Source organism: Scyliorhinus canicula, chromosome 5 (assembly GCF_902713615.1).
Source record: "Scyliorhinus canicula chromosome 5, sScyCan1.1, whole genome shotgun sequence".
In the NCBI taxonomy this organism is placed as follows: Eukaryota; Metazoa; Chordata; class Chondrichthyes; order Carcharhiniformes; family Scyliorhinidae; genus Scyliorhinus; species Scyliorhinus canicula.
The window spans coordinates 131,117,863-131,144,201 of NC_052150.1; the positions used below are offsets into that span (position 1 = coordinate 131,117,863).

A 26,339-nucleotide genomic window follows, 5' to 3' on the forward strand; every position below is an offset into this window, starting at 1 on the left:
TATGCTTTCTTTACAATCTTGTCTACTTGAACTACTGCCTTTACAAACTTGTGTACTTGTACACCAAGATCTCTTACTTCTTCGCCCCCTCAGTATATTCCCATTATTGTATACTCCCTACACCTGTTTGACCTCCATAAATGCATGACCTCACACTTCTCTGTGTTAAATTCTACCAGCCACTTTACCGTCCACTCCACTAACCCATCTATATAAAAGCAAATTACTGCAGATGCTGGAATCTGAAACGAAAGGAAAAATGCTGGACAAAGAGTCATCGGACTCGAAACATTAGCTCTTTTCTCTCCCTACAGATGCTGCCAGACTTGCTGAGATTTTCCAGCATTTTCCCTTTCGCCACTAACCCATCTATATCATTTTGGAGATTATAATTATCCTCTACACTGTCCACCACTCGGCCAATCTTTGTGTCAATTTTTGTGGAAATTTCCCAATTGTGCTCCCCACATGGACGTCCCAATCGTTAAAATATAACACAAACAGTAAGGGTCCCAACGCCGAGCCCAGTGGAACACCACTTGAAACAACTTTCCGCCAACAGTCACTTCACCCACGTGCCCTTTTTCATTCCCCAAGACTGGGTCTAGAATTGCAACAACTCTTGTTGAGCTTTTCACTAATTGGTTGAAAACATTTTCCTGGATATACTGCGTGAATGTTTCTTCCCCAGTTTCTCTTATATTGTTTGAATCCCAGTTGATATTGGGATAATTAAACTCTCCTATTATTATTACCCTCCTTTTCTTACAGGCAGACATCTACCTACACATTTGATCTTCTTTCTCCCTTTCGCTATTTGGGGGTCTGTAGTATACTCCCAGTTGTGTCACGCCTCCCTTTTTAATTTCAAGTTCAACCCATGGAGCCGCGCTTGTTGACCCATTTAGTATATCATCCCTTCTCACTGGAATTCATTCTTTAACCATTAGTGATACTCCTTTTTTTATTTCCCACCCTTCCTGCCTGAAAACTTTGTATCCAGGGATATTGAGCTGCCAATTTTGCCCCTCCTTTAGCCAGGTTTCCGTTTTAGCAATGAGATCCCGTTGTCATGTGTCCACAGGTGCCCTTAACTCATCTACTTGTTTGTAATACTCCTTGCATTGAAGTATAAACAATTCAACCCCATCATTTTTCTTTCTGGACACTTTATAACCCTTGCTTCTCCTGTAATTTCAAGCCTATCACTTCATCTTCTAAATCACTAGCTAGTGCTCGAACTCCATTTTCCTGATCTGAATTTGTCCTATCTGATCCTGTTCCTGGGACCACCATCCTCATGCCACACACATTTAAATACGCCCGAACAGAACTAGCAAAAGCCCCCGCAAGGACATTTGTCCCAGCTCTGCCTGGGTTCAACCCGTCCGGTATGTACAAATCCCATCTTCTCCAGAATCGGATCCTGTCCCTCAAGAATCTGAATCCCTCCTGGCTGCACTAACTCTCTAGCCATGCTTTAATCTGATCTATCCTCTTATTCCTGCTTTCTCTAGCATGTGGAACTTGGAGCAATCCTGAGATTACTACATTTGAGGTCCCGCATTTTAGTTTATCTTCGAACTTCTTGAACTCAGCTTGCAGGTCCTCATCTCTTATGTCATTGGTACTAATGTGTATCACAACCACTGGCTGTTCATCTTCCCTCCCCAGAATTCCCTGCAGCCACTCCGTGACATCCAGGACCCTGGCACCAAGGAGGCAACATGCCAACCTTAATTCACGTTTGCGGCCACAGAAGCCCCTAACTATGAATTCCCCTATCATTATAGGGGCCTCACGGTAGCATGGTGGTTAGCATCAATGCTTCACAGCTCCAGGGTCCCAGGTTCGATTCCCGGCTGGGTCACTGTCTGTGTGGAGTCTGCACGTCCTCCCCGTGTGTGCGTGGGTTTCCTCCGGGTGCTCCGGTTTCCTCCCACAGTCCAAAGATGTGCGGGTTAGGTGGATTGGCCATGCTAAATTGCCCGTAGTGTAAGGTTAATGGGGGGATTGTTGGGTTGCGGGTTACGTGGGTTTAAGTGGGGTGATCATGGCTCGGCACAACATTGAGGGCCGAAGGGCCTGTTCTGTGCTGTATTGTTCTATGTTCTATGTTCTATTATAGCCCTGCCACTCGCTTTTCTCCCACCCATCTGAGCAGCAGAGCCATCCATGGTGCCGTGGATTTGACTACTGCTGCTTTCCCCTGAGAGGCCATCCCCGCCAACAGTATCCAAAACCATATATCTGTTTGAGAGGGGGATGACCACAGGGGACTCTTGCACTACCTTCCTGAATCTTTTACTATTCCTGATGGTTACCCATTCCCTTTCTGCTTGCGCAATCCCCATATCTTGTGTCATAATCTTTTATGTGGCACCTTATTGAATCTCTTTTGGAAATCCAAATATTTTACATCTACTGGTTCCCCTTTATCAATTTTGCTTGTTACATCCTCAAAGAATCCTAACAAATATGTCAAACACGATTTCCCTTTCATAAATTCAAGTTGATACTACTTGATTGTATTATTATTTTCTAAATGCCCTACAACTACCACTTCCTAACAATGGATTCCAGAATTTCCCCAATGACAGAGATTAAGCTAACTGACTTATAGTTTCCTGCTTTCTGTCTCCATCCTTGAATAGAGGTGTTACATTTGTGCCTTTCCATTGCTTTGGTATCTTTCCAGAATCTAGGAAATGTTGGAAGATTGCATCTAATGCATCCACAATCTCTGCAGCCACTTCTCTTAAGATGCAAGGACGGGGGTCATTAAGTTCAGGGGATTTATCTGCGTTTAGTCCCATTAACTTTCTTAGTACCTGTTCACTAGTGATTGTTTTAAGTTCCTCCCTCCCTTTCATTCCTAGATTTTTTTATATTCTTAGAATGCTTTTTGTGCCTTCTACCATAAGACACAGACAAAATACTTGTTCAAAGTCTCTGTTGTTTCCTTGTTTCCCATTACTTATTGCCCAGTCTCATCCTCTAAGGGATCAATGTTTATGTTAGCTCTCCTATTCCTTTTTATTTACTTGTAGAAACTCTTACTGTTTGTTTGTATATCTCTTTCTAATTTACTCTCACATTGTAATTTCTCCCTCTATTATTTTTTAGTCACCCTTTGCTGGTTTCTAAATTTTTCCCAGTGTTCTAGCCGAACACTAATTTTCACAACATTGTACCCCTTTTCTTTCAATTTGATACCATATTTAACTTCCTTACTCAGCCACAGATTATCTACCCTTTTCATAAGAATCTTTCTTTTTCTGTGCAATATATCTTTATTGAGAGTTGTGAAAATTCTCCTCGAATGTCTGCCATAGTGAATTAACAAAGTAAACATTTACTGTTATTTTTGCCTGGTAACAGTTTATTTGACATAATTTCACTATTATTGTCAAAGATTCTCATCTAATTCTATGTGCATTTAATAACACCATATATTCAACATTAATTACAGATTTCTGGAGTAGAAAATCACTGCTGAAATTGCATTGACAAGATTTAGAATTGAGCAACTATATTCCTTTTTCTTCTCTTGTTACAATGCCAGAGTTAAATTCACACCAACATGCTACATTATTGTCCACTGCAGTATGGTTAAAACAACCCTTGATTAAATTACCATTCCAAATAAAAGGATAGTTGGAAGAGATGGTGAGAGGCCAGGGTGGCGAGACAATTGTCACTTCTCATAGTTAAATGATAATGATTTCGAGGGAAACGATTAACTTTAAAAAAATCAAACTCCCAGTTATCATTAACTGAAAAAATTGTTCCACAAGTTTTCATGTTTAAAACAAAAACTTTTACTGCGCAAGAGTTAAACAAAGCAAATATTACTAACCTATATATTTCTTAAACATTTATTCTTTAAGTCTGAAAATCTCAACAGTACACTCCTTGTTCCAATGTTAATTCCACCCAATGGTTCCACTATAATTTATAAGATCTCGGAGTTTCCTCCATTCTTCTGGGACCAAACCAAGGTGCACCACAGTTCTCAGGAATTCATTCTTATTCTCCTCAGTATTCCTACTATTCTCCAAGGTATGAAAATTCTAGGGGTCCTTCCAACTAGGTAACCCTCCAACTTCCTTTCAGCACCTAGTTTGCGGACACCCTATTTCAAGCATGTACCTCATTGTATTCTTGCTCAGTGATTCCAAAACCAGAAACACTCTTGGTTTTTGATAGCTTCTGGTCTACAGCTCCTGGACAATCCTTGCTTTCACTTCTCAAAGCTGCTTTCAGCACCCATCTGAAATGTCTCTCTGCCCGTTTCTAAGCTATTCCAGCTAATAGATGTAAACTGCCCTTGTCTGTGAGAAAACACACCAATAAACCCAAAACAAAAATAAATTAACCTCAATTCCCATACCTGTCTTTTCACCTGACACTTTAAAACTTTCTATTTACAGTTGCCTTCTAATCTTCCTTTGATCAGGGAAATTTCATGAATAATTTAAATCCTTATGAAGACAATTGTAGACATTGCAGCTCCACCAAGAAACCAAAATATCTATTGTTTATTTAATGTGGTCAGAATTGGAACTGGGAGAACATAAAACACTGACCACTCTTTGAATGGCATTTGCCTCAGGCCCATTTAGCAGCTTCTCACCCATTAATCTTATATTGAACAACTTAATCCCAAAACCAAAACCTGAAAGGTGTAAATTAAGAAATTAGATTTTTTTTCTCCTTTTTAAAATTTTTTTAGAGTACCCAATTATTTTTTCAATTAAGGGGCAATTTAGCATGGCCAATCCACCGAACCTGCACATCTTTGGGTTGTGGGGGTGAAGCCCACGCAGACACCCACGAGGTGAGTGTGCAAACTCCACACGGACAGTGACCCAGGGCCAGTATTCGAACCCGGGTCCTCAGCGCCATAGGCAGCAGTGCTAACCACTGTGCCACGTGCTGCTCCGAAATTAGATATTTTCACAACACATAATCTGCTAATACAAAATTGGAAGAAAATGTATGGGTGTCATGTCTAACTATAATTAAAAGGAATTCCAGGCAGTAATGGACTTGTCGAAAGTGATCTACTAAACTATAGAATACAGCAGGGAAAATTAACAGCAGAGAAAGGGGAAACTAAACTGGTGGTATCTGTGCTCGTTCTTTGCCAAAGAACTGCAGGTTAATCCCACCATCCTGCTTTCTCTCCTTAGCTCTGCATCTTTTCCTACTTCAAATATTTGACCAATATTTTATTAGGACATCTGCCTCAAACATTCCACGTAGGAAAACATTCTATGCTCAGTAACTCTGCTTAATAAATTTATCTTACTTTATTCTCACTCGCCTAGTTACAATTTTGGTCACTGATTCTCAGGCTAGTCAAAATAATCTTTCCTATTTATCTCATCAAATCGTATGGTAATTTTAAAAAGGTTCTATTAAACCTTCTCTGGAAATTGTTCCAGTATTTCCAGTCTGTACACTTTCATTCTTTTCTTTTCCTCTCAAAACGCAATACCACAAACCTCCCAAATTGCATCAGCTGCCAGTTTGCCCATCCTGTAAACCTGTCAACATGCTCCTGTTTTATAAATAATTGACTTTTGTGTTGTCAGTAAACTTCAATATCTTGCTCCCTCTGTTCTAATCCAGATTACCTACAAATGAAATCAACATTCATCCCCAGAAGACGCCACTTGAAAACCTTCTTAATCTCATTGCCTTATTTATTCTCTAATCATCAGCTAAATTGCTGCTCATGTTGTTACATTTCCTCTTTTATCATACACCTGAATTTTTCTAACAAGCTTTGTCAAATGCCTTCTGAAAAGCTATATATCCTATATCTACTACTTTCCCTTGGTATGTCAAAGAATTCCACTATCAATTACTCCAGTAGCTTTACAAACACAAGTTTCCATTAACAAATCCATGTTTGAGTGGTTCTGGTTATTTCATGACTCTCTGGTGGTTCAATAATTGATCTTGAATTATGGCTTCTAAAAGAGAGTGCATTATTGACATTAGATTAATTGGTCGACAGTTACCTGGTTTATCCTCCTCTCCTTTCTTAAGCAGGGGCACTACATTGGGCCAAAGGATTGGAGTGTAGTCAATCTGCATATCAAAGGAAGTTTTAAAAAATTTAGTCAGAACGTCTGCCATATCCTCACTATCTTTCTTCAACAGCTGAGATCTATGCCATCTCGCCCAGGCTATTTATGGCCTTGAGTCATACTTTTTTCAGAACCAATTATGTTTCTTCAATTATCCTCAAATCCACTGATATTCTCGTTTCCCTATCACAATATTTATTAATATTACCTCTACACATTTATTCTCCAAAGTTAGATTTGCATCTTCATCATTGAGCAAACCTACCCTCTAATTATTATTTTACTGTTAATATGTTTATAAAATCTACTGTTTTCTTTGATATTACGTGTTAGTCCGTTATTCTCTGCCACTCCCATCTTACCTTTTTGCCTTCCTACTAAAATGCCTATAGCCTTATGATTTTCTTCTGTTCCATTTGCTAACTTTTCTGCTACATTGATTTGGAGCTCACACCTTGACAGCCATTATTTGAAATCAACTAGATTCTCATTTAAGATGAATAATAATTAAAATAAATGAACAGCCTGTTCCACTGTAAAAAAAAATCAGTATTTCACAAAGAATTAAAATTCATCCCAGTCGCAGATATTTACATTACTGCAAGATGAATATTCATTATAATGAGGAAATACATGATTAGTTCAGGTGAGTGATCACACAAACATATTAAAACAATACTTATCAGGAAGGACCGACTTGGCATTGACATAATGTTCTGTTATGGATGAAGGTAGATCTAGTTATGAGAGATGAAGTTATGACTAAGATATTAAATATTTGTATCAATTATATTTGTATCAATTATACTACAGAATCTCGGGTTTAATTCAAGTTTAAGGTACTGAATTTCAGAAAAAGATCACTTGGGATGATGGGAGCGAGCAAACCTGTACAAGTTTTTATGTTTCCATCTTGCTGTAGTTCCTTTCCCCTACATATCATATTGTTACTGACAATAGATCTGCAATGCTAAACAGTCCATGTGCAATATCTTTGATTCATTGCTGGCATTGAGTCCCTTTAAAAAAATAGTTGAATAAAGTAGGTGTTTTATCACTCGATGGGATCTAAAACCATGGATATTATATAGTAAAAGATTTAAGAAAAATAAGGTGCTCAGAATGCACACAAACACACCACTGTCGTTAGAATACATCTGCAGAGGACTTCCGGTGACGGAGGGCGGGAGGCAGCCGCGCTTTGGAGGGCTCCCGTTCGGGAACGGCATTGTCGGGGATTGACGCCCGGTCCTAGGGACAGCGAAGGCGGTGAAGGCCAGGAGAAAGCACAGGGAAGGGTTATGTCGAGGACTATGTGGTGAATGTGATTCACACCGGATTATAATCTGTATATACATGTGCCTATATTGTAAGTGCAGTTGCACTACCTGACCACCAGGGGGAGTAGCTCTGGAAATGCTTGAGAATTGTACTGGGCTTCTCCCTTGGTTCAGCCCAGGACTCCTCCGCCCTGGAGCTGCTGTATAAAGATCAGTGCCACATGGTCAGCCGGCCAGTTCACCGAAAGTTCAATGGCTAACCGGCTGGCTCTGTTGTGAGTATATTAAAACCGCTATTCTAATCCTACAAGCACGTGTCCGTAGAATTGTTGGTTCCAACAATTTAATATACTCAGGAAACAGTCGAAGAAATCATGGAAGCAGCCCTCAAGCCTGGACGCCTAGAACTCGACCCAGAGGATGCAGAGGCTAAGGAACTTTTTTCCCACTGGCTGAGATGTTTTAAAGCCTACCTGGCAGAAGCCAGCACCGCCGGAACAACGGAGGAACAAAAACTCAGCCTACTGCACGCGAGCGTAAGCCACAGAATCTCCACACAGCTAGATCCGGCCGGTTCTTACACCGCAGCGCTGGCAATATTGGATAAAATGTATGTTAGGCCCATTAACGAGGTTTATGCACGCCACGTGTTTACGATTCGCCGTCAGCGGCCTACAGAAACGCTAACCGAGTTTGTAAGGGAATTGAACAATCTTTCCAATGACTGTAATTATCAAGCCGTTACCGCGACTGAACATAGGGAGCTTGCTGTGCGGGACGTTTTCGTGGCGGGCCTTAGGTCTAACTATGTGCGCCAAAGACTGCTAGAAAAGGGGGCCCAGGACTTAGACACTACTGTGGAGGCTGCTACCACTATGGAAGTTTCCTTCCGCAGCCTCACCTCGTTTCCCGCGGACCCCGCAACCCCAAGCCTGTGCCGCAAGCCCCCCAGCTACCGCGCTGCCAAAGCCAGTTACTCTGCTGCCCCAGCCAGCTACTCAGCTGCTCCAGCCAGCTACTCTGCTGCCCCAGCCTGCCATTTCTGTGGCCAAAGCCAGCACCCGCGGCAGCACTGCCCAGCCCGATCCGCGACCTGCAGCAGCTGCGGGCGAAAAGGACACTATGCCAGAGTGTGTCTGGCGAAGAAAGCCCCAGCCTCTAACTCTCCCACGGCTCAAAGCACTCGTTCCCTGAATTCACAGGCCTGCAGGCCCCGAAATGCTGCAGCCTGTATGCCGACTCCGCCCCCACCTGACATGTGCGACTCATGGGGGTGGCCATCTTGGCAATCCTCCTCCATGCGGCCGGCCATGCGCGACTCATGGGGGCAGCCATCTTGGCAATCCTCCTCCATGCGGCCGGCCATGTGCGACTCATGGGGGCGGCCATCTTGGGATCCATCCCCTTCAAACTCTGAAACTCACCTCGACGACTACGAACTCAAGAGGGCAGTCATCACGGGGCCACTCCAGCACAGCTGATCGAGCCGCCGACTACCCGCAACTCAGCACAGTCACCCTGGATCAATCCGGCCCCAAACACCTACGAAGTTCGATGGCGGAGGTCCAGATCAATGGGTACAGCACGCCATGCCTCTTTGACTCCGGGAGCACAGAGAGCTTTATACATCCAGAGCTGGTAAGACGCTGTTCGCTTTCTATTTTTCCGGTGAGCCAAACTTTCGCCCTCGCTTCGGGCTCCCACTCAGTCCAAATCCAAGGACGCACCGTTGCTATGCTCACAATTCGAGGCGCTAGTTATTCTAAATTTAAACTTTATGTCCTGCCCGACCTCTGCACGCCACTCTTATTAGGCCTGGATTTCCAGTGCAATCTCAAGAGCCTCACACTCAGCTTCGGCGGGCCCCTGCCCCCACTCACTATCTGCAGCCTAACCATGCTGCGCATCTCCCCCCCTCCGCTCTTCGCCAATCTCACTCCAGATTGCAAGCCAGTAGCTACTCGCAGCAGGCGATACAGCCTACAGCATAGGGACCTCCGATCGGAGGTCCGACGGCTGCTCAGTGAGGGGATCATAGAGGCCAGTAATAGTCCTTGGAGAGCTCAGGTGGTGGTCGTCAAGAGCGGGGAAAAATTTTGCATGGTCGTCGACTATAGCCAGACGATAAATCGCTTTACGCTCCTAGACGCGTATCCCCTCCCCAGAATTGCAGACATGGTTAATCAGATCGCCCAATATCGGCTATTTTCCACGGTGGATCTGAAGTCTGCATACCACCAGCTCCCAATCCGCCCGGAGGACCGCCACTACACAGCATTCGAGGCCGATGGCCGCCTCTTCCATTTCCTCTGGGTCCCTTTCGGCATCACTAACGGGGTTTCGGTGTTCCAACGAGCAATGGACCGAATGGTAGACCAGTACGGGCTGCGGGCCACGTTTCCATATCTGGACAATGTTACCATCTGCGGCTATGACCAGCAGGACCACGACGCCAACCTCCACCATTTTCTCCAAACGGCACAGAAATTAAATCTCACTTATAACAAGGAGCAATGCGTTTTCCGCACAAACAGACTGGCCATCCTCGGCTACGTCGTGGACCTTTGCCATCCAGGTGGACCTTTGCCATCCAGGGGTCACCCGGCTCGCCCACTACATCAGAGCCCAAAACCTGCCTTTCTCCAACGAGGAGGTAAAAGCGGTCACCAGGGACTGCCCGATCTGTGCGGAGTGCAAACCGCATTTCTGTAGACCAGACAGGGCCCACCTGGTCAAGGCTTCTAGGCCCTTTGAACGCCTTGCGATCGATTTCAAAGGGCCACTCCCCTCCACTAACAAGAACATTTATTTCCTCAACAACATCGACGAGTTCTCCCGATATCCTTTTGCCATTCCATGCCATGATATGACCTTCCATACAGTCATTAGGGCCCTGCATAGTGTCTTCACCCTGTTCGGTTTCCCCAGCTACGTGCACAGCGACCGGGGTTCGTCCTTTATGAGCGACGAGCTGCGTCAGTACCTGCTCGACAAGGGCATCGCCTCGAGCAGGACTACCAGCTACAACCCCTGGGCAACGGACAGGTGGAGAGGGAGAACGCGACGGTCTGGAAGACCGTCCTACTGACCCTCCGGTCTAGAAAACTCCAAGTCTCCCAATGGCAAGAAGCCCTCCCAGACGCCTTCCACGCAATCAGATCCCTCCTCTGTACAGCTACAAATCAAACCCCTCATGAGCGACTCTTCAATTCTTCTAGGGGCACTACCACGGGAGTCTCACTTCCGGCGTGGCTGAGGACACCAGGCCTGGTCCTCTTGAGGAAGCATGTCAGGGGGCACAAAACTGACCCCCTTGTTGAAAAGGTGCGCCTCCTCCATTCCAACCCCCAGTACGCATTTGTGGAGTTCCCGGACAGTTACCAGGACACAGTATCCCTTCGGGACCTAGCACCTGCTGGATCCAGCCCCCCCCACCCCCACTTAGGAACCCCTTACCCCGTTGACTATGCTGCCGCCCCCTCGCGCCCTCGATTCCACAAGCTCACCCCACCGGTTCCACGCGCCAGAACCAGCCCGCCCCCAGTCTCCGGTCGAGCCAGAGGTGTATAAAGTTCGGACGAGACCCGCCCCGGAGTCTGCCATCATACCCCAGCTCTCAACACCCACCCAGCCACCGCAAGAGGCTGCAACCCCGGTGCTCCGCAGATCGAAACGAACAATTCATCCACCAGACAGACTAACTCTGTAAGCCACCACTCCCGCTGGACTCGATTTTTTTCACAGGGGGTGAATGTAGTGAATGTGATTCACACGGATTATAATCTGTATATACATGTGCCTATATTGTAAGTGCAGTTTCACTACCTGACCACCAGGCGGAGTAACTCTGGAAATGCTTGAGAATTGTACTGGGCTTCTCCCTTGGTTCCGCCCAGGACTCCTCCCCCTGGAGCTGCTGTATAAAGATCAGTGCCACATGGTCAGCCGGGCAGTTCACCAAAAGTTCAATGGCTAACCGGCTGGCTCTGTTGTGAGTATATTAAAACCGCTATTCTAATCCTACAAGCACGTGTCCGTAGAATTGTTGGTTCCAACAGACCAGTAAAAAAACGGCCGTGAAAACAGCTGGAAGTTCGTCGGGAAGTAGAAAGGTCACCGCGGGGTCACCAAGGAAAATGGAGGCTGGAGCACCAGGGGAGGCCTCATTGCTTACGGCTGAAGAAATAACTAAGGTGATGGCTGCGGAATTCGAAAGGCAGTTTACAAAATACATGGAGACAATGAGGAAGGAGATGAGGGAGGTTTTGAGTGTGCTGGTGGAGGAGGCGATTTCCCCGGTGACGACGGCAGTGGCGAGCGCAGTGGCAGAGGTGCGGAAGCAAGGGGAGGCGCTGAAGGAAGTGGAGGAGACATTATTGCAGCACGGTAATCAACTTACCTCAATGGGGAAGGAGATGCAGAAGGTGATGGAGATTAACAAGGATCTGCGAGGAAAAATGGAAAACCTGGAAAACAGTTCCAGGTGACAGAATTTGAGGATGGTGGGGCTGCCCGAAGGAGGTGAAGGGCCGAGGCCGACTGAGTATTTTGCTGCGATGCTGGTGAAACTATTGGGGGAGGGGGAGGATCCCTCCCGATATGAACTGGATCGGGCTCATCGGTCGTGGAGGCCTGTACCAAAGGCGAATGAGCCGCCAAGGGTAGTGACTGTGCTTCCATACATACAAAGAACAAAGAAAATTACAGCACAGGTCCTGTGCTGGGCCAAGCAGAAGCGGGTGTTGCAGTGTGCTGGAGCTGCTATACGTGTATACCAGGACTTTACGGTGGAACTGGCGAGGAGGCGGGCTGCTTTCAACCGGGTGAAGAGGGCACTGTACATTAGCAAGGTGCAGTGCGGCATTGTATATCCAGCGAAGCTGAGGGTGACTAACAAGCTCAAGGATTTTTATTTTGGAACGGCAGAAGCAGCGGAGGAGTTTGCGAAGGCAGAAGGACTGTGGCAGAACTGAGAAATTGAGAAATGGCCATGTGCCGATGTAACCTCATGACTGTATTTTCTTCTTTTTTTTTTGTTTGTTTCACTGCATGCGGGTGTATGGGCTAAAGGAACCGATGTTGTATATTTTTGGACAAGGGAAGTGATGGGACTTTCACTCGAAGTGAGGGCTCTTTGGGGTGTAGGTGGATATGTGGGGCTTGTGTGCTAAAAGGGGATTTCTGGGCTTTCCTAGGGCCGGGCAAGGGGGAAAGGGGCCTGGGCGGGGTCCTCCACGCTGGCCTAACGAGAGTGAGGTGGGGAAGGGGCTGCGGCCATCAGAGCCTGGCAGAACAGTGTCCAAGTGGTCTAGCCGGGGGAAGGAACCAAGGTTGGGGGAAGGAGTTTTACAAGAGGCAGTGGATGGGAGGAGTTGGGGGGGGGGGGGGGGGTTTACAACTCTTGGGTATCATGTACGGCACTCTTTCAGAGGTTGGACGGCGTTGGGGGGGATGGACTCTATGGTGACCATGGGCGGTCCCGGACTCCTTTTTTCTTTTTCTCCTTTGTTTTTTGTTTCCACCGTGGGAGGGTTTGTTTTATTGGATGCATATATTGACAGGTGGGCCGTTGTTTGGGGTGGTGGGAGGATGGGATCGTTGTTATTGTTAAGGGGATTGATTTTGTATTTATTACCGTTTACTCTTTGTGTGTGGGGTGTAAATTTTGAAGTAAAATGTGAAAATGGAGAATAAAAACATTTATTAAAAAAAAAGAATACATCTGCAGTCTTTACTTAGTTACTATAGAAAAGGGATGGTGAAAATGTCTTTACATAATGAAAATTAATGGATAAAAAGAATACAAGACAACATGATAAAAAGGCATCTCTATTCATGGTATTACTAAATTGATACGAGTCCATATTTCACCATTTTGCTATAATGACTTGATATTGATACTTTAGTAGGCCCCAAACCAGTCTGAACCGAGTTGATCAAAAGAAAACTGGGTTTATTACAAAGCAATTATATTTACAATTTCCATCAGGCCCCAGCCAGTTCTGCCTAGTGGCCTCCACACCTGACTGTTTTTACACAGATCTCAATCATGAATGTGTCCTCGGGGGTATTGGGGACTCAGCCGGAGGAGGAATTTGGCGAGGCCACTACCTGCAGAACAAGAATGATGCTGGATCAGACCCTGAGGCCCAGGAGACGTTGTGTGAGTATCCGGGCTTTGTGAAGCACTGGTTACAGGGAGATCAATCTCACCCACAACTCAAAAGTGACCTCTCAATGCAATCTCAAGGCCAAACATCCCACCAAGGAACGGCGGCTGAGCCGGGATAAGGAACGGCGGCTGAGCTGGGATAAGGAACAGCGACTGAGCTGGGATAAGGAACAGCAATAGATGGAAATATCGCTTCCCTTTGGTGCTGAAACTGGTCAGTTTAAATTTCCCAAAATATAAGTGTTGAGGACCAAGCCCCGGAATGGGAATGGGTTTCTGTTTAAATGGGAATAAATTACACCGGGTGGAGAAGCTGGGCGAGGGGGGAAACCATTGATCCCCCGGTCACTGACCTTCATCCCCCCAGTAGCGCGTCTCGAAGAACTCCGCCGCGAAGGTGCTGTAGGATTCCTGGTGCTGTTCGGCGCCCGCTTCCTCCAGCTGCAGCCCGCTCTTTTCCAGCTCCTCCAGGACCATCCTCCCGCTCTCCTGCTCGGCTTCCCGGCCTCCCGGACTGCCCGCTAATGGTTCCTCGGCTGGGTTTGCGGAGACAGCGGCGAGGAGCAGAGAGGCTGTCAGCAGCAGCGGCGACATCCCCGCCATGGCAGCGGCAGCCGGCAGTGGGGAAATGCCCGAGGATGGGGACCGCCGCCCCCGCCAGCTTGACTGGTTGGTCGTCAACCTGTCCCCATGGTTTCTCCCCACATCTGCTGCACGCAAGTGCGCCCTTTCCACCATCAGTGCGCTGGATCCACCCCCCTCCTCTCCTCCCGCACTCCTGCTGACCTGTAACGCGGTTACAGTTTATCAAAGCATCGACACAAGGGCACCAGCGAACATAGGGACCTATAGGGTTACCAACCCTCCAGGATCGGCCCGGAGGGGGGGGGGTCAACGGGACATTAAAAGTATTGCGTTTCCGTCACGTTATCAGATATAGGAATGTTGAAAATGTGGAACAAAGACTTTTTGGCTGCCACTCAAATCATTATCTAACTGGGCAATGAGTCTTTTTGCTTTCCAATTGACAGAGGATGGCAGTGTGTCACAAGGATGATTCGGGGGCAACTCGCGATGAAACCTCCAGGAATACATTTAATCACTGTTGCCAACCTTAGTAATTGATCCTGCAACTCTTTGTATCACCTGTACACTCGGTTCCAGACCTGACATGGTCACCAGGGCTCAAAGAATTGTTACAGCTAACAGGGACGCCATTCAGCCTGTCCCATCTGCTCTCTGAACGAGCAATTCACTTGGTGCCATTTCCCCATCTTCTCCCATAGCTCTACACTTTCTTCCTTTTCAGACCTTTCTTCCTTTCAATGCTTCCATTGAACCTGACTCCACTACACTCTCAGGCAGTGCATTCCAGATCTTAAGCAATCCCAGTAAGAAGTCTTACAACACCAGGTTAAAGTCCAACAGGTTTGTTTCGAATCACTAGCTTTCGGAGCACAGCTCCTTCCTCAGGTGAATCAATTAAGTCTGTTTAAGCAATCACTGCAGGGAAATATGTTTTTTCATGTTGCTTTTGCTTCTTTTGCAAGTTACTTTAAATCTGTACCCTCTCTTAATATTTTCGTGAATGGGAACAGTTTCTCCTGACCTACTCTATCCAAACCCCTCATGATTTTGAATAAATTCATCAAATTCTTCTCAGCCTTCTTCTCCAACAGAAACAATCCCATCTGCGCCAGTCTATCTTCATAACTGGGTGGCACAGTGATTAGCACTGCTGCCTCACATCGTCAGAGACCCCAATTCAATTCCGGATTCGGGTGACTGTGTGGAGTTTGAACGTTCTTCTGTGTCTGCGTGGGTTTCCTCCGGGTGCGCCGGTTTCCTCCCACAGTCCAAAGATGTGCAGGTTAGGTGGACTGGCTATGCTAAATTGCCCCTTGATGTACAGGTTAGGTTATGGGATTACGGGGGTAGGGCAAGGTGGACACTTGAAGGGTCGTTACAGATTCGATGGGCTGAATGGCCTCCTTCACTGTAGGATTCCATGATGAACTGGAGTTCTTCATCCCTGGAACCATTCTTGTGAGTCTTTTCTGCAATCTCTCCAATGCCTTCACGCTTTTCCTACAGTGCAGGGCCCAGGAGAGAAATTGTGATAGATATAGGGCGGGATTCTCCATCGGCAGAATCCTCCACTTTGCCAGCAGGGCACTCATGCCCGTGAATTTACCAACAGCCTGGGGGTGGCCACAATGGAAACCCCATTGGCCGGCTACCGGGATAGATTATCCCGCTGCTGGTGGGAGAGCGCCGTGCCAGAAAACTGGTCTGGAGAGACGGAGAATCCTGCCCATAAAGTAGTACTTTAAAACCTTAGCTATACACCCTGCCTCAATGCATTAAATTTCCTCATTGACCCTAAACCTCCTTTTACCACCCTTTCACTATGTATATTCCTATAGAAGACTTTGGGATTTCCTTCTATTTTAACTGCCAGTCTCTTTGCATACTCTCTCTTTGCTTCTCTCATTTGCTTTGTCACTTCCATTCTGAACCTTCTATATTCAGTCCGGTTTTCTGTTGTATTTCTGCCTGACATATGTTGTAAAGACACTTTTTCTCATTTATCTTAATCTCTATCTCGTTTGTGATCCAGAGAGCTCTGGATTTGTTTGCCCTACTTTTCCCAAATGTCCAGATGATCACTTCTATGAAGGCAGCTTTTTCCTGCCAAAATTTGATTCCAATTTGTTTGGCCCAGATCCATTCTTCTACCCATTGAAGTTGGTTTCTTCCCAGTTTATCATCCTTATTTTGGATTGTCCTTTGCGCTTTTCCATAGCCAAATTAAACCTTATGATACAATGATACAGTGATCACTGTCCTTTAAATTTTCTTCTCCTGACACTTGATCCACTTAGCCCACCTCATTCCCAAATATTTGGTCTAGCAGCGCTTCCTTTCTGTTCGACCTGGAAATATATTGCTGTAGAAAAGTTTCCTGAACACACTTTAGGAACTGTTGCCCTTCTCCTTCCTTTATACTACTGCTATTCTAGTCTCTATTCAGATAAAGTCCCCCACTATAACTACTCTGTAATTCTTGAAACTCTCTGTAATTTCCTTGCAAATTTGTTCCTGTATTTCCTTTCCACTAATTGGTGCTCTGTAGACAGCACTGAGCAATGTAATTTCACCTTTTCTGTTCCTTAGTTCCCGTCTGAACCTGAACCCTCTGGGATATCCTTTTCTGCAGCACTGCAATGCACTCTTATAAACAATGCTACCAACCCTTCCACTTTCTTCCTTTCCTTTCTTTAAATAAATTTAGAGCTCTCAATTCTTTTTTTCCAATTAAGGGGCAAATTAGGGTGGTCAATCTACCTACGCTGCACATCTCTGGGTTGTGGGGGTGATACCCATGCAGAAATGGGGAGAATGTGCAAACTGTACACAGACAGTGACTCAGGGCTGGGATCGAACCTGTATCCTCAGTGCTGTGATGCAGCAGTGCTAACCACTGAGCCACCATGCCGCCCTTACTTTCTTTCTTTCCTATCTTTCCTGAATACCTTGTATCTAGGAATATTTAACACCCAATCCTGCCCTTCTTTGAGCCAGGCCTCTGTTATAACCACAAGATCATAGATTTCCACACGCCTCATAGAACATAGAACAGTACAGCACAGAACAGGCCCTTCGGCCCTCGATGTTGTGCCGAGCAATGATCACCCTACTTAAACCCACGTAACCTGTATACCCGTAACCCAACAATCCCCCCATTAACCTTACACTACGGGCAATTTAGCATGGCCAATCCACCTAACCCGCACATCTTTGGACTGTGGGAGGAAACCGGAGCACCCGGAGGAAACCCACGCACACAGGGGGAGGACGTGCAGACTCCACACAGACAGTGACCCAGCCGGGGATCGAACCTGGGACCCTGGAGCTGTGAAGCATTGATGCTAACCATCATGCTACCGTGAGGCCCCTCACTGCACGTGTAACTCACCAATCTTATTTAACACACTTCATGCATTCACGTACGTGCCCATTAACCCTGATTTAGACTTTATTACTTCCTCTCTTACCCTCATCTCCCATAATAACTCTACTCTGGTACTATGGATCTCAGTGTTCTGTGCATCTTGGTGTTCCTCTCTGATATTATCTCCTGGTTCCCACACATCTGCCAAGTTAGTTTAAACCCTTCCCATTAGCAAGATAAAAGGAACTCGGTCCCAGATCTATTTAGTTTAGGCCTATGTAGCTCCAATCTCCCCAGAGCCTGTCCCAATGCCCGCATAATTAAAAACCCTCCCTCCTGCACCATCTTTCCAGCCACGCATTCATCTGCCTTATCCTCCAATTTCCATACTTACTGTGTGTGGTACTGGGAGTAATCCAGAGATTACTACTTTGGAGGTCTTGTTTGCTAATTTCCTACCTAGCTCCCTAAATTCTGATTGCAGGACTACATTTCTTCTTTACCTATGTAGTTTGTATCAATATTGCTGTTGTTCATTCCCGTCCACCAGTGGAGGCTTTTGGATTATAATTACTGGCTATTATTAGCAAGCAGCACACTGTGTATCAAACTCCCCCCAGCCCCCCAATCTGACCTGACTATCTCCCACAATCCGACTCTCCTCTGACCCCGTGACACCCCTGACCTAACCTCTCTAGCTCCTAACCCGACAAGCTCTCCTGACCCAACCTGACTACCTCGGACCCGCTAACTACCTCACCCAACCTACTCACCTTGTCCACCTGCCACCACCACTCTACTCATTTGCCACACAACCTATCTACTCTTACGAAGCTTACACCCTATCCACTATCCCCACTTATACACCTACACATTCACCCACTGACTCATTCGCTCAAACATTAACTCATACACCCATTCACTAACAGACTAAAAAGCTGGTTCAATGTTCCAAAGCTTTTCTTTTTTTTTTCTTTAATAAATTTAGAATACCCAATTATTTTTTATTTCCAATTAAGAGGCAATTTAGCGTGGCCAATCCACCTAACCTGCACCTGAGTTGTGGGGGCGAAAGCCACATAGACACGGGGAGAATGCGCAAACTCCACTGGGAGTGACCCAGGGCTGGGATTCGAACCTGGGTCCTCAGCCCGTGTGTCACCCTGCTTTTCCTTTTTTTTTAATATACTTTATTCCAAACATGTGAAAAAAAAGCAACATATACAATTACACTCCATAAACTCACAGTTTTGGCCTCGGTGCCACAAATTGCTGGTGACATCTCCTGCCCGTAGCCTCTGGGATTCCTCCAATTGGCTATCGACCTGCTGGGGTGTCACTAATATCTCCCTTTGAATATCAAGGCCACTCTATAATGTCTTCATCAGCTCTGGGATAGCATGTTCCATAGGCTCAGCATCTGGTTGGGACCCAGCTGGGTCCTGGGATCCATATAATCCATCCAAGTGCTGTCTCATCTGGGCGTTCCTGCCTCCACCTGATGTACATCAGCAACTGTGTGGTGCTCACCAGATTGTGCCCAAGAAGCCTGACCACTACCGTGGCCCACTGAGGTTTGTGTCACGGCACAGGTGGAGGGTGGGGAGGACAGCTGTGGTGCGTCGATTGTGGCATCCTTTGTGGCGGTACTGGAAGACAGGTTCTCCTGGTCAAACTGACGTCACTGCCACTTCATCCCAGGCAGCACTGGCTTCCCTGTGGCTCACCCTCCGGGACCCTCAGGGGAACAGGACATTTCCCAGACCTCCACCGCATCTAGGACCCTCCCCATGCCCATGTCACCAAACCTTGGGGCCAGGCCATCTCAGCACCATGGCTGCAAGCTGAGTGGGGTTGGCTGTGCAAGTGCTGTTTGAGTGCTGCTTGACCTTGTTAGCTGGGGTGGGTGTGCCTGGCGAGCGCTGGGGGGGGGGGGGGGGGGAATTGGCTGGCGAGCCTTCGTTTGCAGCATTAAACCTGTGGGGCCTCGTTAAGTGGACCAATTAACATTCTGCATTGCCAGCCTCGCCAGGCCGAGCACTAGGAAGCTCGTGGCATTTCCCGCTTGCTACCACACGTCCAAAGAATCACGCCCATAAAATCAGGCAGAGCCAGAATACTTGTTTCATTACATAATCGATTAATAGAAAATTAATGTAGCTGCTGTACGGGACTTAACGAAACAGCACATGACTAGCAAAGTTGACGAGTAAACCTCCCGTTGCCTGCTCAAGCAAGACCCTCATTCGCTTAGGCATTATTATGCAGGATTATTTGGAAATTAGTGGAAATAATTTCAGTTTCCAGTGACAGGGTGCTGTGGAGATGAGAACCAATGTTTATCTTTCTCCTTGTATTTTCAGCATCAGAATTGAAATGGAATGTGGAGAAAAGAATGGGCGATATTCTCCCAGCCCATGTCGGGTGAAAGCGAGAGCCAAAAAGTCAAACTGCCCAGTGTCATTGACTCATACAGCACAGAAAAGGCCCTTTGGCCCATCGCATCTTCATTGGTCAAAAACAATCACCTAACTATTCTAAACCCATTTTCCAGCATTTAGCCCATACAGCCTTGGGATCGCAAGTGCACATCTAAGTATTTCTTAAATGTCATGAAGGTCTCTGCCTCCACCAACCTTTCAGGCAGTGAGTTCCAGACTCCCACCACCCTCTGGGTGAACATGTTTTTCTTCACATCCCCTCTAAACTTCCTGTCCCTTACCTTAAAACCATGCCCTCTAATCATTGATCTTTCCATCAAGGGGAAAGTTTATTCCTGTCTACCGTAACTATGCCTCATAATTTTATTGATCTCAATTATTTCCCTCCTCAGTCTCTTCTGCTCCAAGGAAAATAATCCTTGCAATCTGCAGCTATGGGTGGTTCTTCCCAGGGTCCTGCCGTCTATCATGTATTCCCTTGTTTGTCCTGTCCAAGTGCATCACCTCACACTTACCAGACTGAATTTCATTTGCCACTGATCAGCCCATCTAACCAGCCCGTCTGTATCTATGTCTGCATGGGATTCCTCCGGGTGCTCCAGTTTCCTCCCACAAGTCCCGAAAGACATGCTTGTTTGCTGAATTAGACATTCTTATTTCTCCATCAGTGTACCCAAACAGGTGCCGGAGTGTGGTGACCAGGGGAGTTTCACAGTAACATCATTGACGTGTTAATGTAAGCCTACTTGTGACACTAATAAAGATTATAAAGATTATTATTATACCCTCCTGTAATCTAAGGCTATCATCCTTACTTCCACCCAACCAATTTTTGTATCATGCACAAACTATCATGGTCAACCCTCCTACATTCATATCTAGATTATTTCTATAAATCACAAACAGCAAGGGCCCCAACACTGAACCCTGCAGGGCCTCATGGACACAAACTTCCAGTCAGAAAAACACCCCTTGACCATCATCCTCTGCTGCCTGCCCCTCAGCCAATCTTGGATCCAATTTGCCAAATTTCCTTGGAACCCACAGGCTTTTACTTCGTTATCAGTCTCCCACGTGGGACCTCATCAAAATCCTCACTGAAGTCCCTCTACACACCTGGTCACCTCTGAAAACTTCAATCAAGTTCGTCAAACATGACCTCCCATTAACAAAACCATGCTGACTGTTCTTGATGAATCCCTGCCTCTTTAAATGCAAATTAATTCTGTCTCACAGAATTTTAAAATCATGCAGCAATTCTTCCAAAGGCGGGTTAATAGTTGTTCACTAGTAGGTGGCATAATTGCCATTTGCATCTTGATGCAACCATCAATTCACTCAAGGACACGAGTAGAAGTAAACTGTGGCTTTAATCGACTTACAACTGAGCCTGCCTGCGACCAGATGAACTGAAGGCAGGCTCGCAAGACCGCAGCACTTTATACTTCCGGCTGTGAGAGGAGCCATGGGCGGAGCCAAGGGTGGAGCCCTGTACATGTTCCTCATCTCCCCCTGTGGGCAGAGCCGCACAACGGCTCACAGATGGAGCCCACAGGGACACAGTGATACACAGTGTGAATTTATATTATACATTCACCACATTCACCCCCTGTTAAAAAAAAACAAGTCCGGCGGGGGTGACGGGTCTATAAGTTGAGTCGGTCCGGTACTCGAATCGTTCGCTGGGACCGGCGGAGCACCGGGGTTGCAGCCGCTTCGGATGGCTGTGTGCTGATGTCCGGTGTGAATCTGAGGGTGGACTCCGGGGGTGGTTCGTTCTGAACTTCGTTCCTCACCGGTATGACGGGTGAAAGGGGGTGCAGGAAACCTGTGGGGGCGCAGGGCGTGGGGGGTCAAGCGGGGTGTGGTGTGAGGGGTACCTCGGCGGTAGTGACGGTGGTGGATCCTGCAGGCGCCAGGTCCCGGAGGGAAACGGTGTCCTGCCGGCCGTCGGGGTGCTCGATAAATGCGTAGCGGGGGTTTGAATGTAGTAGTAGGACCCTCTCTACCAGTGGGTCTGTTTTATGTGTCCGGACGTGCTTCCGGAGGAGATCAGGGCCCGGTGTCCTCAACCAGGATGGAAGCGAGGCCCCCGTGGTAGTGCCCCCAGGCTCGTGAAGAGTCTGATTAGTGGCCGTACACAGGAGGGACCTAATGGCATGGAGCGCGTCGGGGAGGACCTCCTGCCAGTGGGAGGTCGGGAGATTCCTGGACCGGAGGGTCAGTAGGACGGTCTTCCAGACCGTCGCGTTCTCCCTCTCCACCTGCCCGTTCCCCCTGGGGTTGTAGCTGGTAGTCCTGATCGAGGCGATGCCCTTGTCGAGCAGGTACTGACACAGCTCGTCACTCATGAAGGACGAACCCCTGTTGCTGTGGACGTAGTTGGGGAAACCGAACAGGGTGAAGACACTGTGCAGGGCTCTGATGACTGTATGGGAGGTCATATCGGGGCACGGGATGGCAAACGGGAAGCGAGAGAATTCATTTATGATGTTAAGGAAGTACACATTACGGTTGGTCGAGGGAAGGGGTTCTTTGAAATCGATACTTAGTCGTTCAAAGGGCCGGGATGCCTTTACCAGGTGGGCCTTGTCTGGTCTATAGAAGTGCGGTTTACAGTCCGCGCAGATCGGGCAATTCCTGGTGACAGCTTTTACCTCCTCGGTGGAGAAAGGCAGATTGTGGGCCTTGATGTAGTGGCGAGCCGGATGACCCCCGGGTGGCAGAGGTCATTGTGGATAGCCTGTAATCGGTCGTCTTGCGCGCTGGCGCATGTGCCGCAGGACAGGGCATCTGGGGGCTCGTTGAGCTTCCCCGGACGGTATACGATGTCATAATTATAGGCGGAGAGTTCGATCCTCCACCTCAAGATTTTGTCATTTTTAATTTTGCCCCGTTGCGAGTTGTCGAACATAAAGGCAACCGATCTCTGGTCGGTGATGAGGGTAAACCTCCTACCAGCGAGGTAGTGCCTCCAGTGCCGTACGGCTTCCACAATGGCTTGAGCTTCTTTTTCGACTGAGGAGTGTTGAAGTTCAGAAGAGGAGAGGGTTCGGGAAAAGAACGCTACTGGCCTGCCTGCCTGGTTCAGAGTGGCAGCGAGAGCGACCTCTGAGGCGTTGCTCTCTACTTGAAAGGGAACGGTTTCATCCACCGCCCGCATGGCGGCTTTGGCGATGTCCTCCTTAATGCAGTTGAAGGCCTGGCGGGCCTCGGCTGACAGTGGAAAGAGTGTGGCCTTAAATAGTGGGCGGGCTTTGTCCGCATATTGGGGGACCAACTGGGCGTAGTAGGAGAAAAATCCAAGGCACCTCTTGAGGGCCCTGGAACAGTGAGGGAGAGGGAGTTGTAAGAGGGGGCGCATACGGTCAGGGTCACGCCCTAGGACCCCGTTTTCCACGACGTAGCCGAGGATGGGTAGTCTGGTTGTGCGGAAAACGCATTTCTCCTTATTGTATGTGAGTTTGAGTTTTTGGGCGGTTTGGAGAAATCGGTGGAGGTTGGTGTCGTGGCCCTGCTGGTCGTGGCCGCAGATGGTGACGTTATCCAAGTACGGAAACTTGGCCCGCAGCCCGTACTGGTCCACCATTCGGTCCATTGCTCGTTGGAACACCGAGACCCCATTCGTGACGCCAAAGTGGACCCGGAGAAAATGGAAGAGGCGGCCGTTTGTCTCGAACGGCGTGTAGTGGCGGTCCTCCGGTCGGATTGGGAGCTGGTGGTATGCAGACTTCAGATCCACCGTGGAGAAGATGCGGTACTGGGCGATCTGATTGACCATGTCTGCAATCCGGGGGACGGGGTACGCATCGAGGTGCGTGAACCGGTTAATGGTCTTGCTGTAATCAACCACCATCTGGAACTTTTCCCCGGTTTTGACGACCACCACCTGAGCTCTCCAGGGGCTGTTACTGGCCTCTATGACTCCCTCACGTAAGAGCCGCTGGACTTTGGCTCTAATAAATACCCTGTCCTGCAGGCTATACCTCCTGCTGCGAGTGGCCACGGGTTTGCAGTTAGCGGTGAGGTTAGCGAAGAGTTCAGGGGGGTTGATTTTTAGAGTTGCTAAACTGCATAAAGTGAGAGGGGGAAGGGGTCTGCCGAAGCTGAGTGTTAGGCTCCTGAGGTTACACTGAAAATCGAGTCCGAGTAGGAGAAGGACGCAGAGGTCTGGGCGTACATACAATTGGAAGTTGGAGTAGTTGGCCCCCTGTATCGTTAGTGTTGCAACGGTGCGCCCTTGTATCTGGACGGAGTGCGACCCCGAGGCGAGGGAGATAGTTCGCCGTGCTGGAAATATCGGGAGCGAACAGCGTCTTACCAGGTCTGGATGAACGAAACTCTCGGTGCTCCCGGAGTCAAAGAGGCACGGTGTCTTGTATCCGTTGACTTGAACGGATATCATGGAGCTTCTGAGGTGCTTTGGCCGCGACTGGTCCAAAGTGACTGCACTGAGCTGCGGGTAGTCGGTGACTTGGTCAGCGGTGCTGGAGCGGCCCCGTGATGACTGTCCGCAGAGGTCGTAGTCGTCGATTTGCATATCGGGTGATGGCCAAGATGGCGGCCCCCGTTGATAACACGTGGCGGGCAGCGAGGAAGATGGCGTCCAAGATGGCCACCCCCGTTGATCACATGTGGCGGCGGCGAGGAAGACGGCGCCCAAGATGGCTGCCCCCATGAATCGCACATGGCCGGCCGCATGGGGGAGGATTGCCAAGATGGCGGCCCCCATGAGTCGCACATGTCGTGCGGAGGAGAAATCGGCAGACACGCTGCCACATTGCAGGATCTGCGGGCCTGTGAGTTGGAGGGGCGATTGTTCTGGATAGCGTTCGAGTTTGAGGATTTGGTTTTAGCCAGACGTACCTTTGCAAAGTGTCCTTTCCGTCTGCAGCTACTGCAGGTCCCGTTGCGGGCCGGGCAGTGCTGCCGTGGGTGTTGGGGCTGGCCGCAAAAGTGGCACGATGGCACTCTGTGGTGGGCGGGTGGCCGCGCGGCGCAGGCCTGGGGTAGGCTCTGGTCGGGGGTCCATGATGGGGTCGCGTGGTCGGCTGGGAACGAGTTTAAACTTTGAAAAGCGACCTCCAATGATGTCGCTAGCGTTACTGTGCCCTCCAGGTTCTGGGCCCCTTTTTCGAGGAGATGCCGGCGCACATAAGTGGACTGGACCACTGCAACATACACATCTCGGACGGCGAGTTCCATGTGCTGGGAGGCTGTCACAGCCTGGAAGTTACATTCCCGTGCTGGAGCTTTTAGATCGCGCAGGTAGTCTTCTAGCGACTCTGCAGGGCGCTGGCGGCGGGTAGTAAAGATATGCCGCGCGTAAACTTCATTTACGGGCCGCACGTACAGGCGGTCGAGTATCGCCAGGGCCTCGGTGTACGAGCCGGTACTATCAAGTTGAGTTGAAATGCGATGGCTCACCCGTGCGTGTAGAAGACTGAGTTTCTGCTCTTCAGTAACAGCGGAGGTAGTCGACGCAGCCAGGTAGGCCTTGAAGCACCGAAACCAATGCAGAAATATTTCCTTCGCTTCTGTGGCCTGTGGATTGTGTTCCAGTCGATCAGGTTTGAGGGCTGATTCCATGGTAGTTTTTTAAGTCGATTAAATTGATGCGACCATCAATTCACTCAAGGACACGAGTAGAAGTAAACTGTGGCTTTAATCGACTTACAACTGAGCCTGCCTGCGACCAGATGAACTAAAGGCAGGCTCACAAAACCGCAGCACTTTATACATCTGGTTGTGGGAGGAGCCATGGGAGGAGCTATGGGTGGAGCCACGGGGCGAGCCCTGTACATGCTCCTCACCTCCCCCTGTGGGCAGAGCCGCGCAACGGCTCACAGATGGAGCCCACAGGGACACAGTGTGAATTTATATTATACATTCACCACACATCTCATGAATGCTCATAAAAACAGCTGCCCACTGGCATCCTCTCAGGCCTTCCCATCTTGCGCCACGCATCAGGCCAGCATGAAATTATGCTGGTCTGAAACCTGATTACTAATGAGTGGCATGCACAATGCAGATTTTAATTTGCAAGAGACTTTGGAGTGAGTACTGCACTATTCCTGGTGTGCTGTTCACCACTCTGCCAGGGCATACTGGTTCCTGTCCTCCATCTCCAAGCCGAGTTGGTCTTCATGGATAACACCTTGTTGCTCGACCCATGGATCCTCCTGTCTCACCATCTTGAATCAGAACTGCGCTGGGGCTGGCAAATACAGGCGTCTCCATCCCCCTGGGGCCAATCACCAGTGTCTATCTGGAAAGGACTGCGCTGCGGGACCCATGCAGCACTGCAAAGTTCCAAAGTTTCAAAGAGGATAACGTGAGGAGATTGCCTGAAGACGACAAGGGGGGCAATGTGGAAAATGGGCTATC

At 48.1% G+C, this 26,339-nt stretch overlaps 1 protein-coding gene and 1 long non-coding RNA gene across 3 annotated transcripts in view; one reads left to right on the plus strand and one right to left on the minus strand.

Moving 5' to 3' along the window:
* Nucleotides 1-14,411, minus strand: part of LOC119966273 (DOMON domain-containing protein FRRS1L) — a 38,004-nt gene extending 23,593 nt beyond the window's left edge. The window contains exons 1-2 of one of the 2 annotated variants that reach the window (XM_038797678.1): nucleotides 13,907-14,411; nucleotides 6,033-6,102 (exon numbers count right to left, since the gene is read on the minus strand). In XM_038797678.1, coding sequence (XP_038653606.1) covers nucleotides 6,033-6,102; nucleotides 13,907-13,912 — 76 coding nt within the window. In that variant the 5' untranslated portion in view covers nucleotides 13,913-14,411. The remainder of the gene's footprint in view (nucleotides 1-6,032; nucleotides 6,103-13,906) is intronic. The other variant, XM_038797676.1, reaches the window with a different exon arrangement.
* The window catches only part of LOC119966274, a 35,176-nt gene continuing 22,391 nt past the window's right edge, over nucleotides 13,555-26,339 (plus strand). The window contains exon 1 of the long non-coding RNA XR_005460715.1: nucleotides 13,555-13,767. This is a non-coding gene — a long non-coding RNA (uncharacterized LOC119966274). The remainder of the gene's footprint in view (nucleotides 13,768-26,339) is intronic.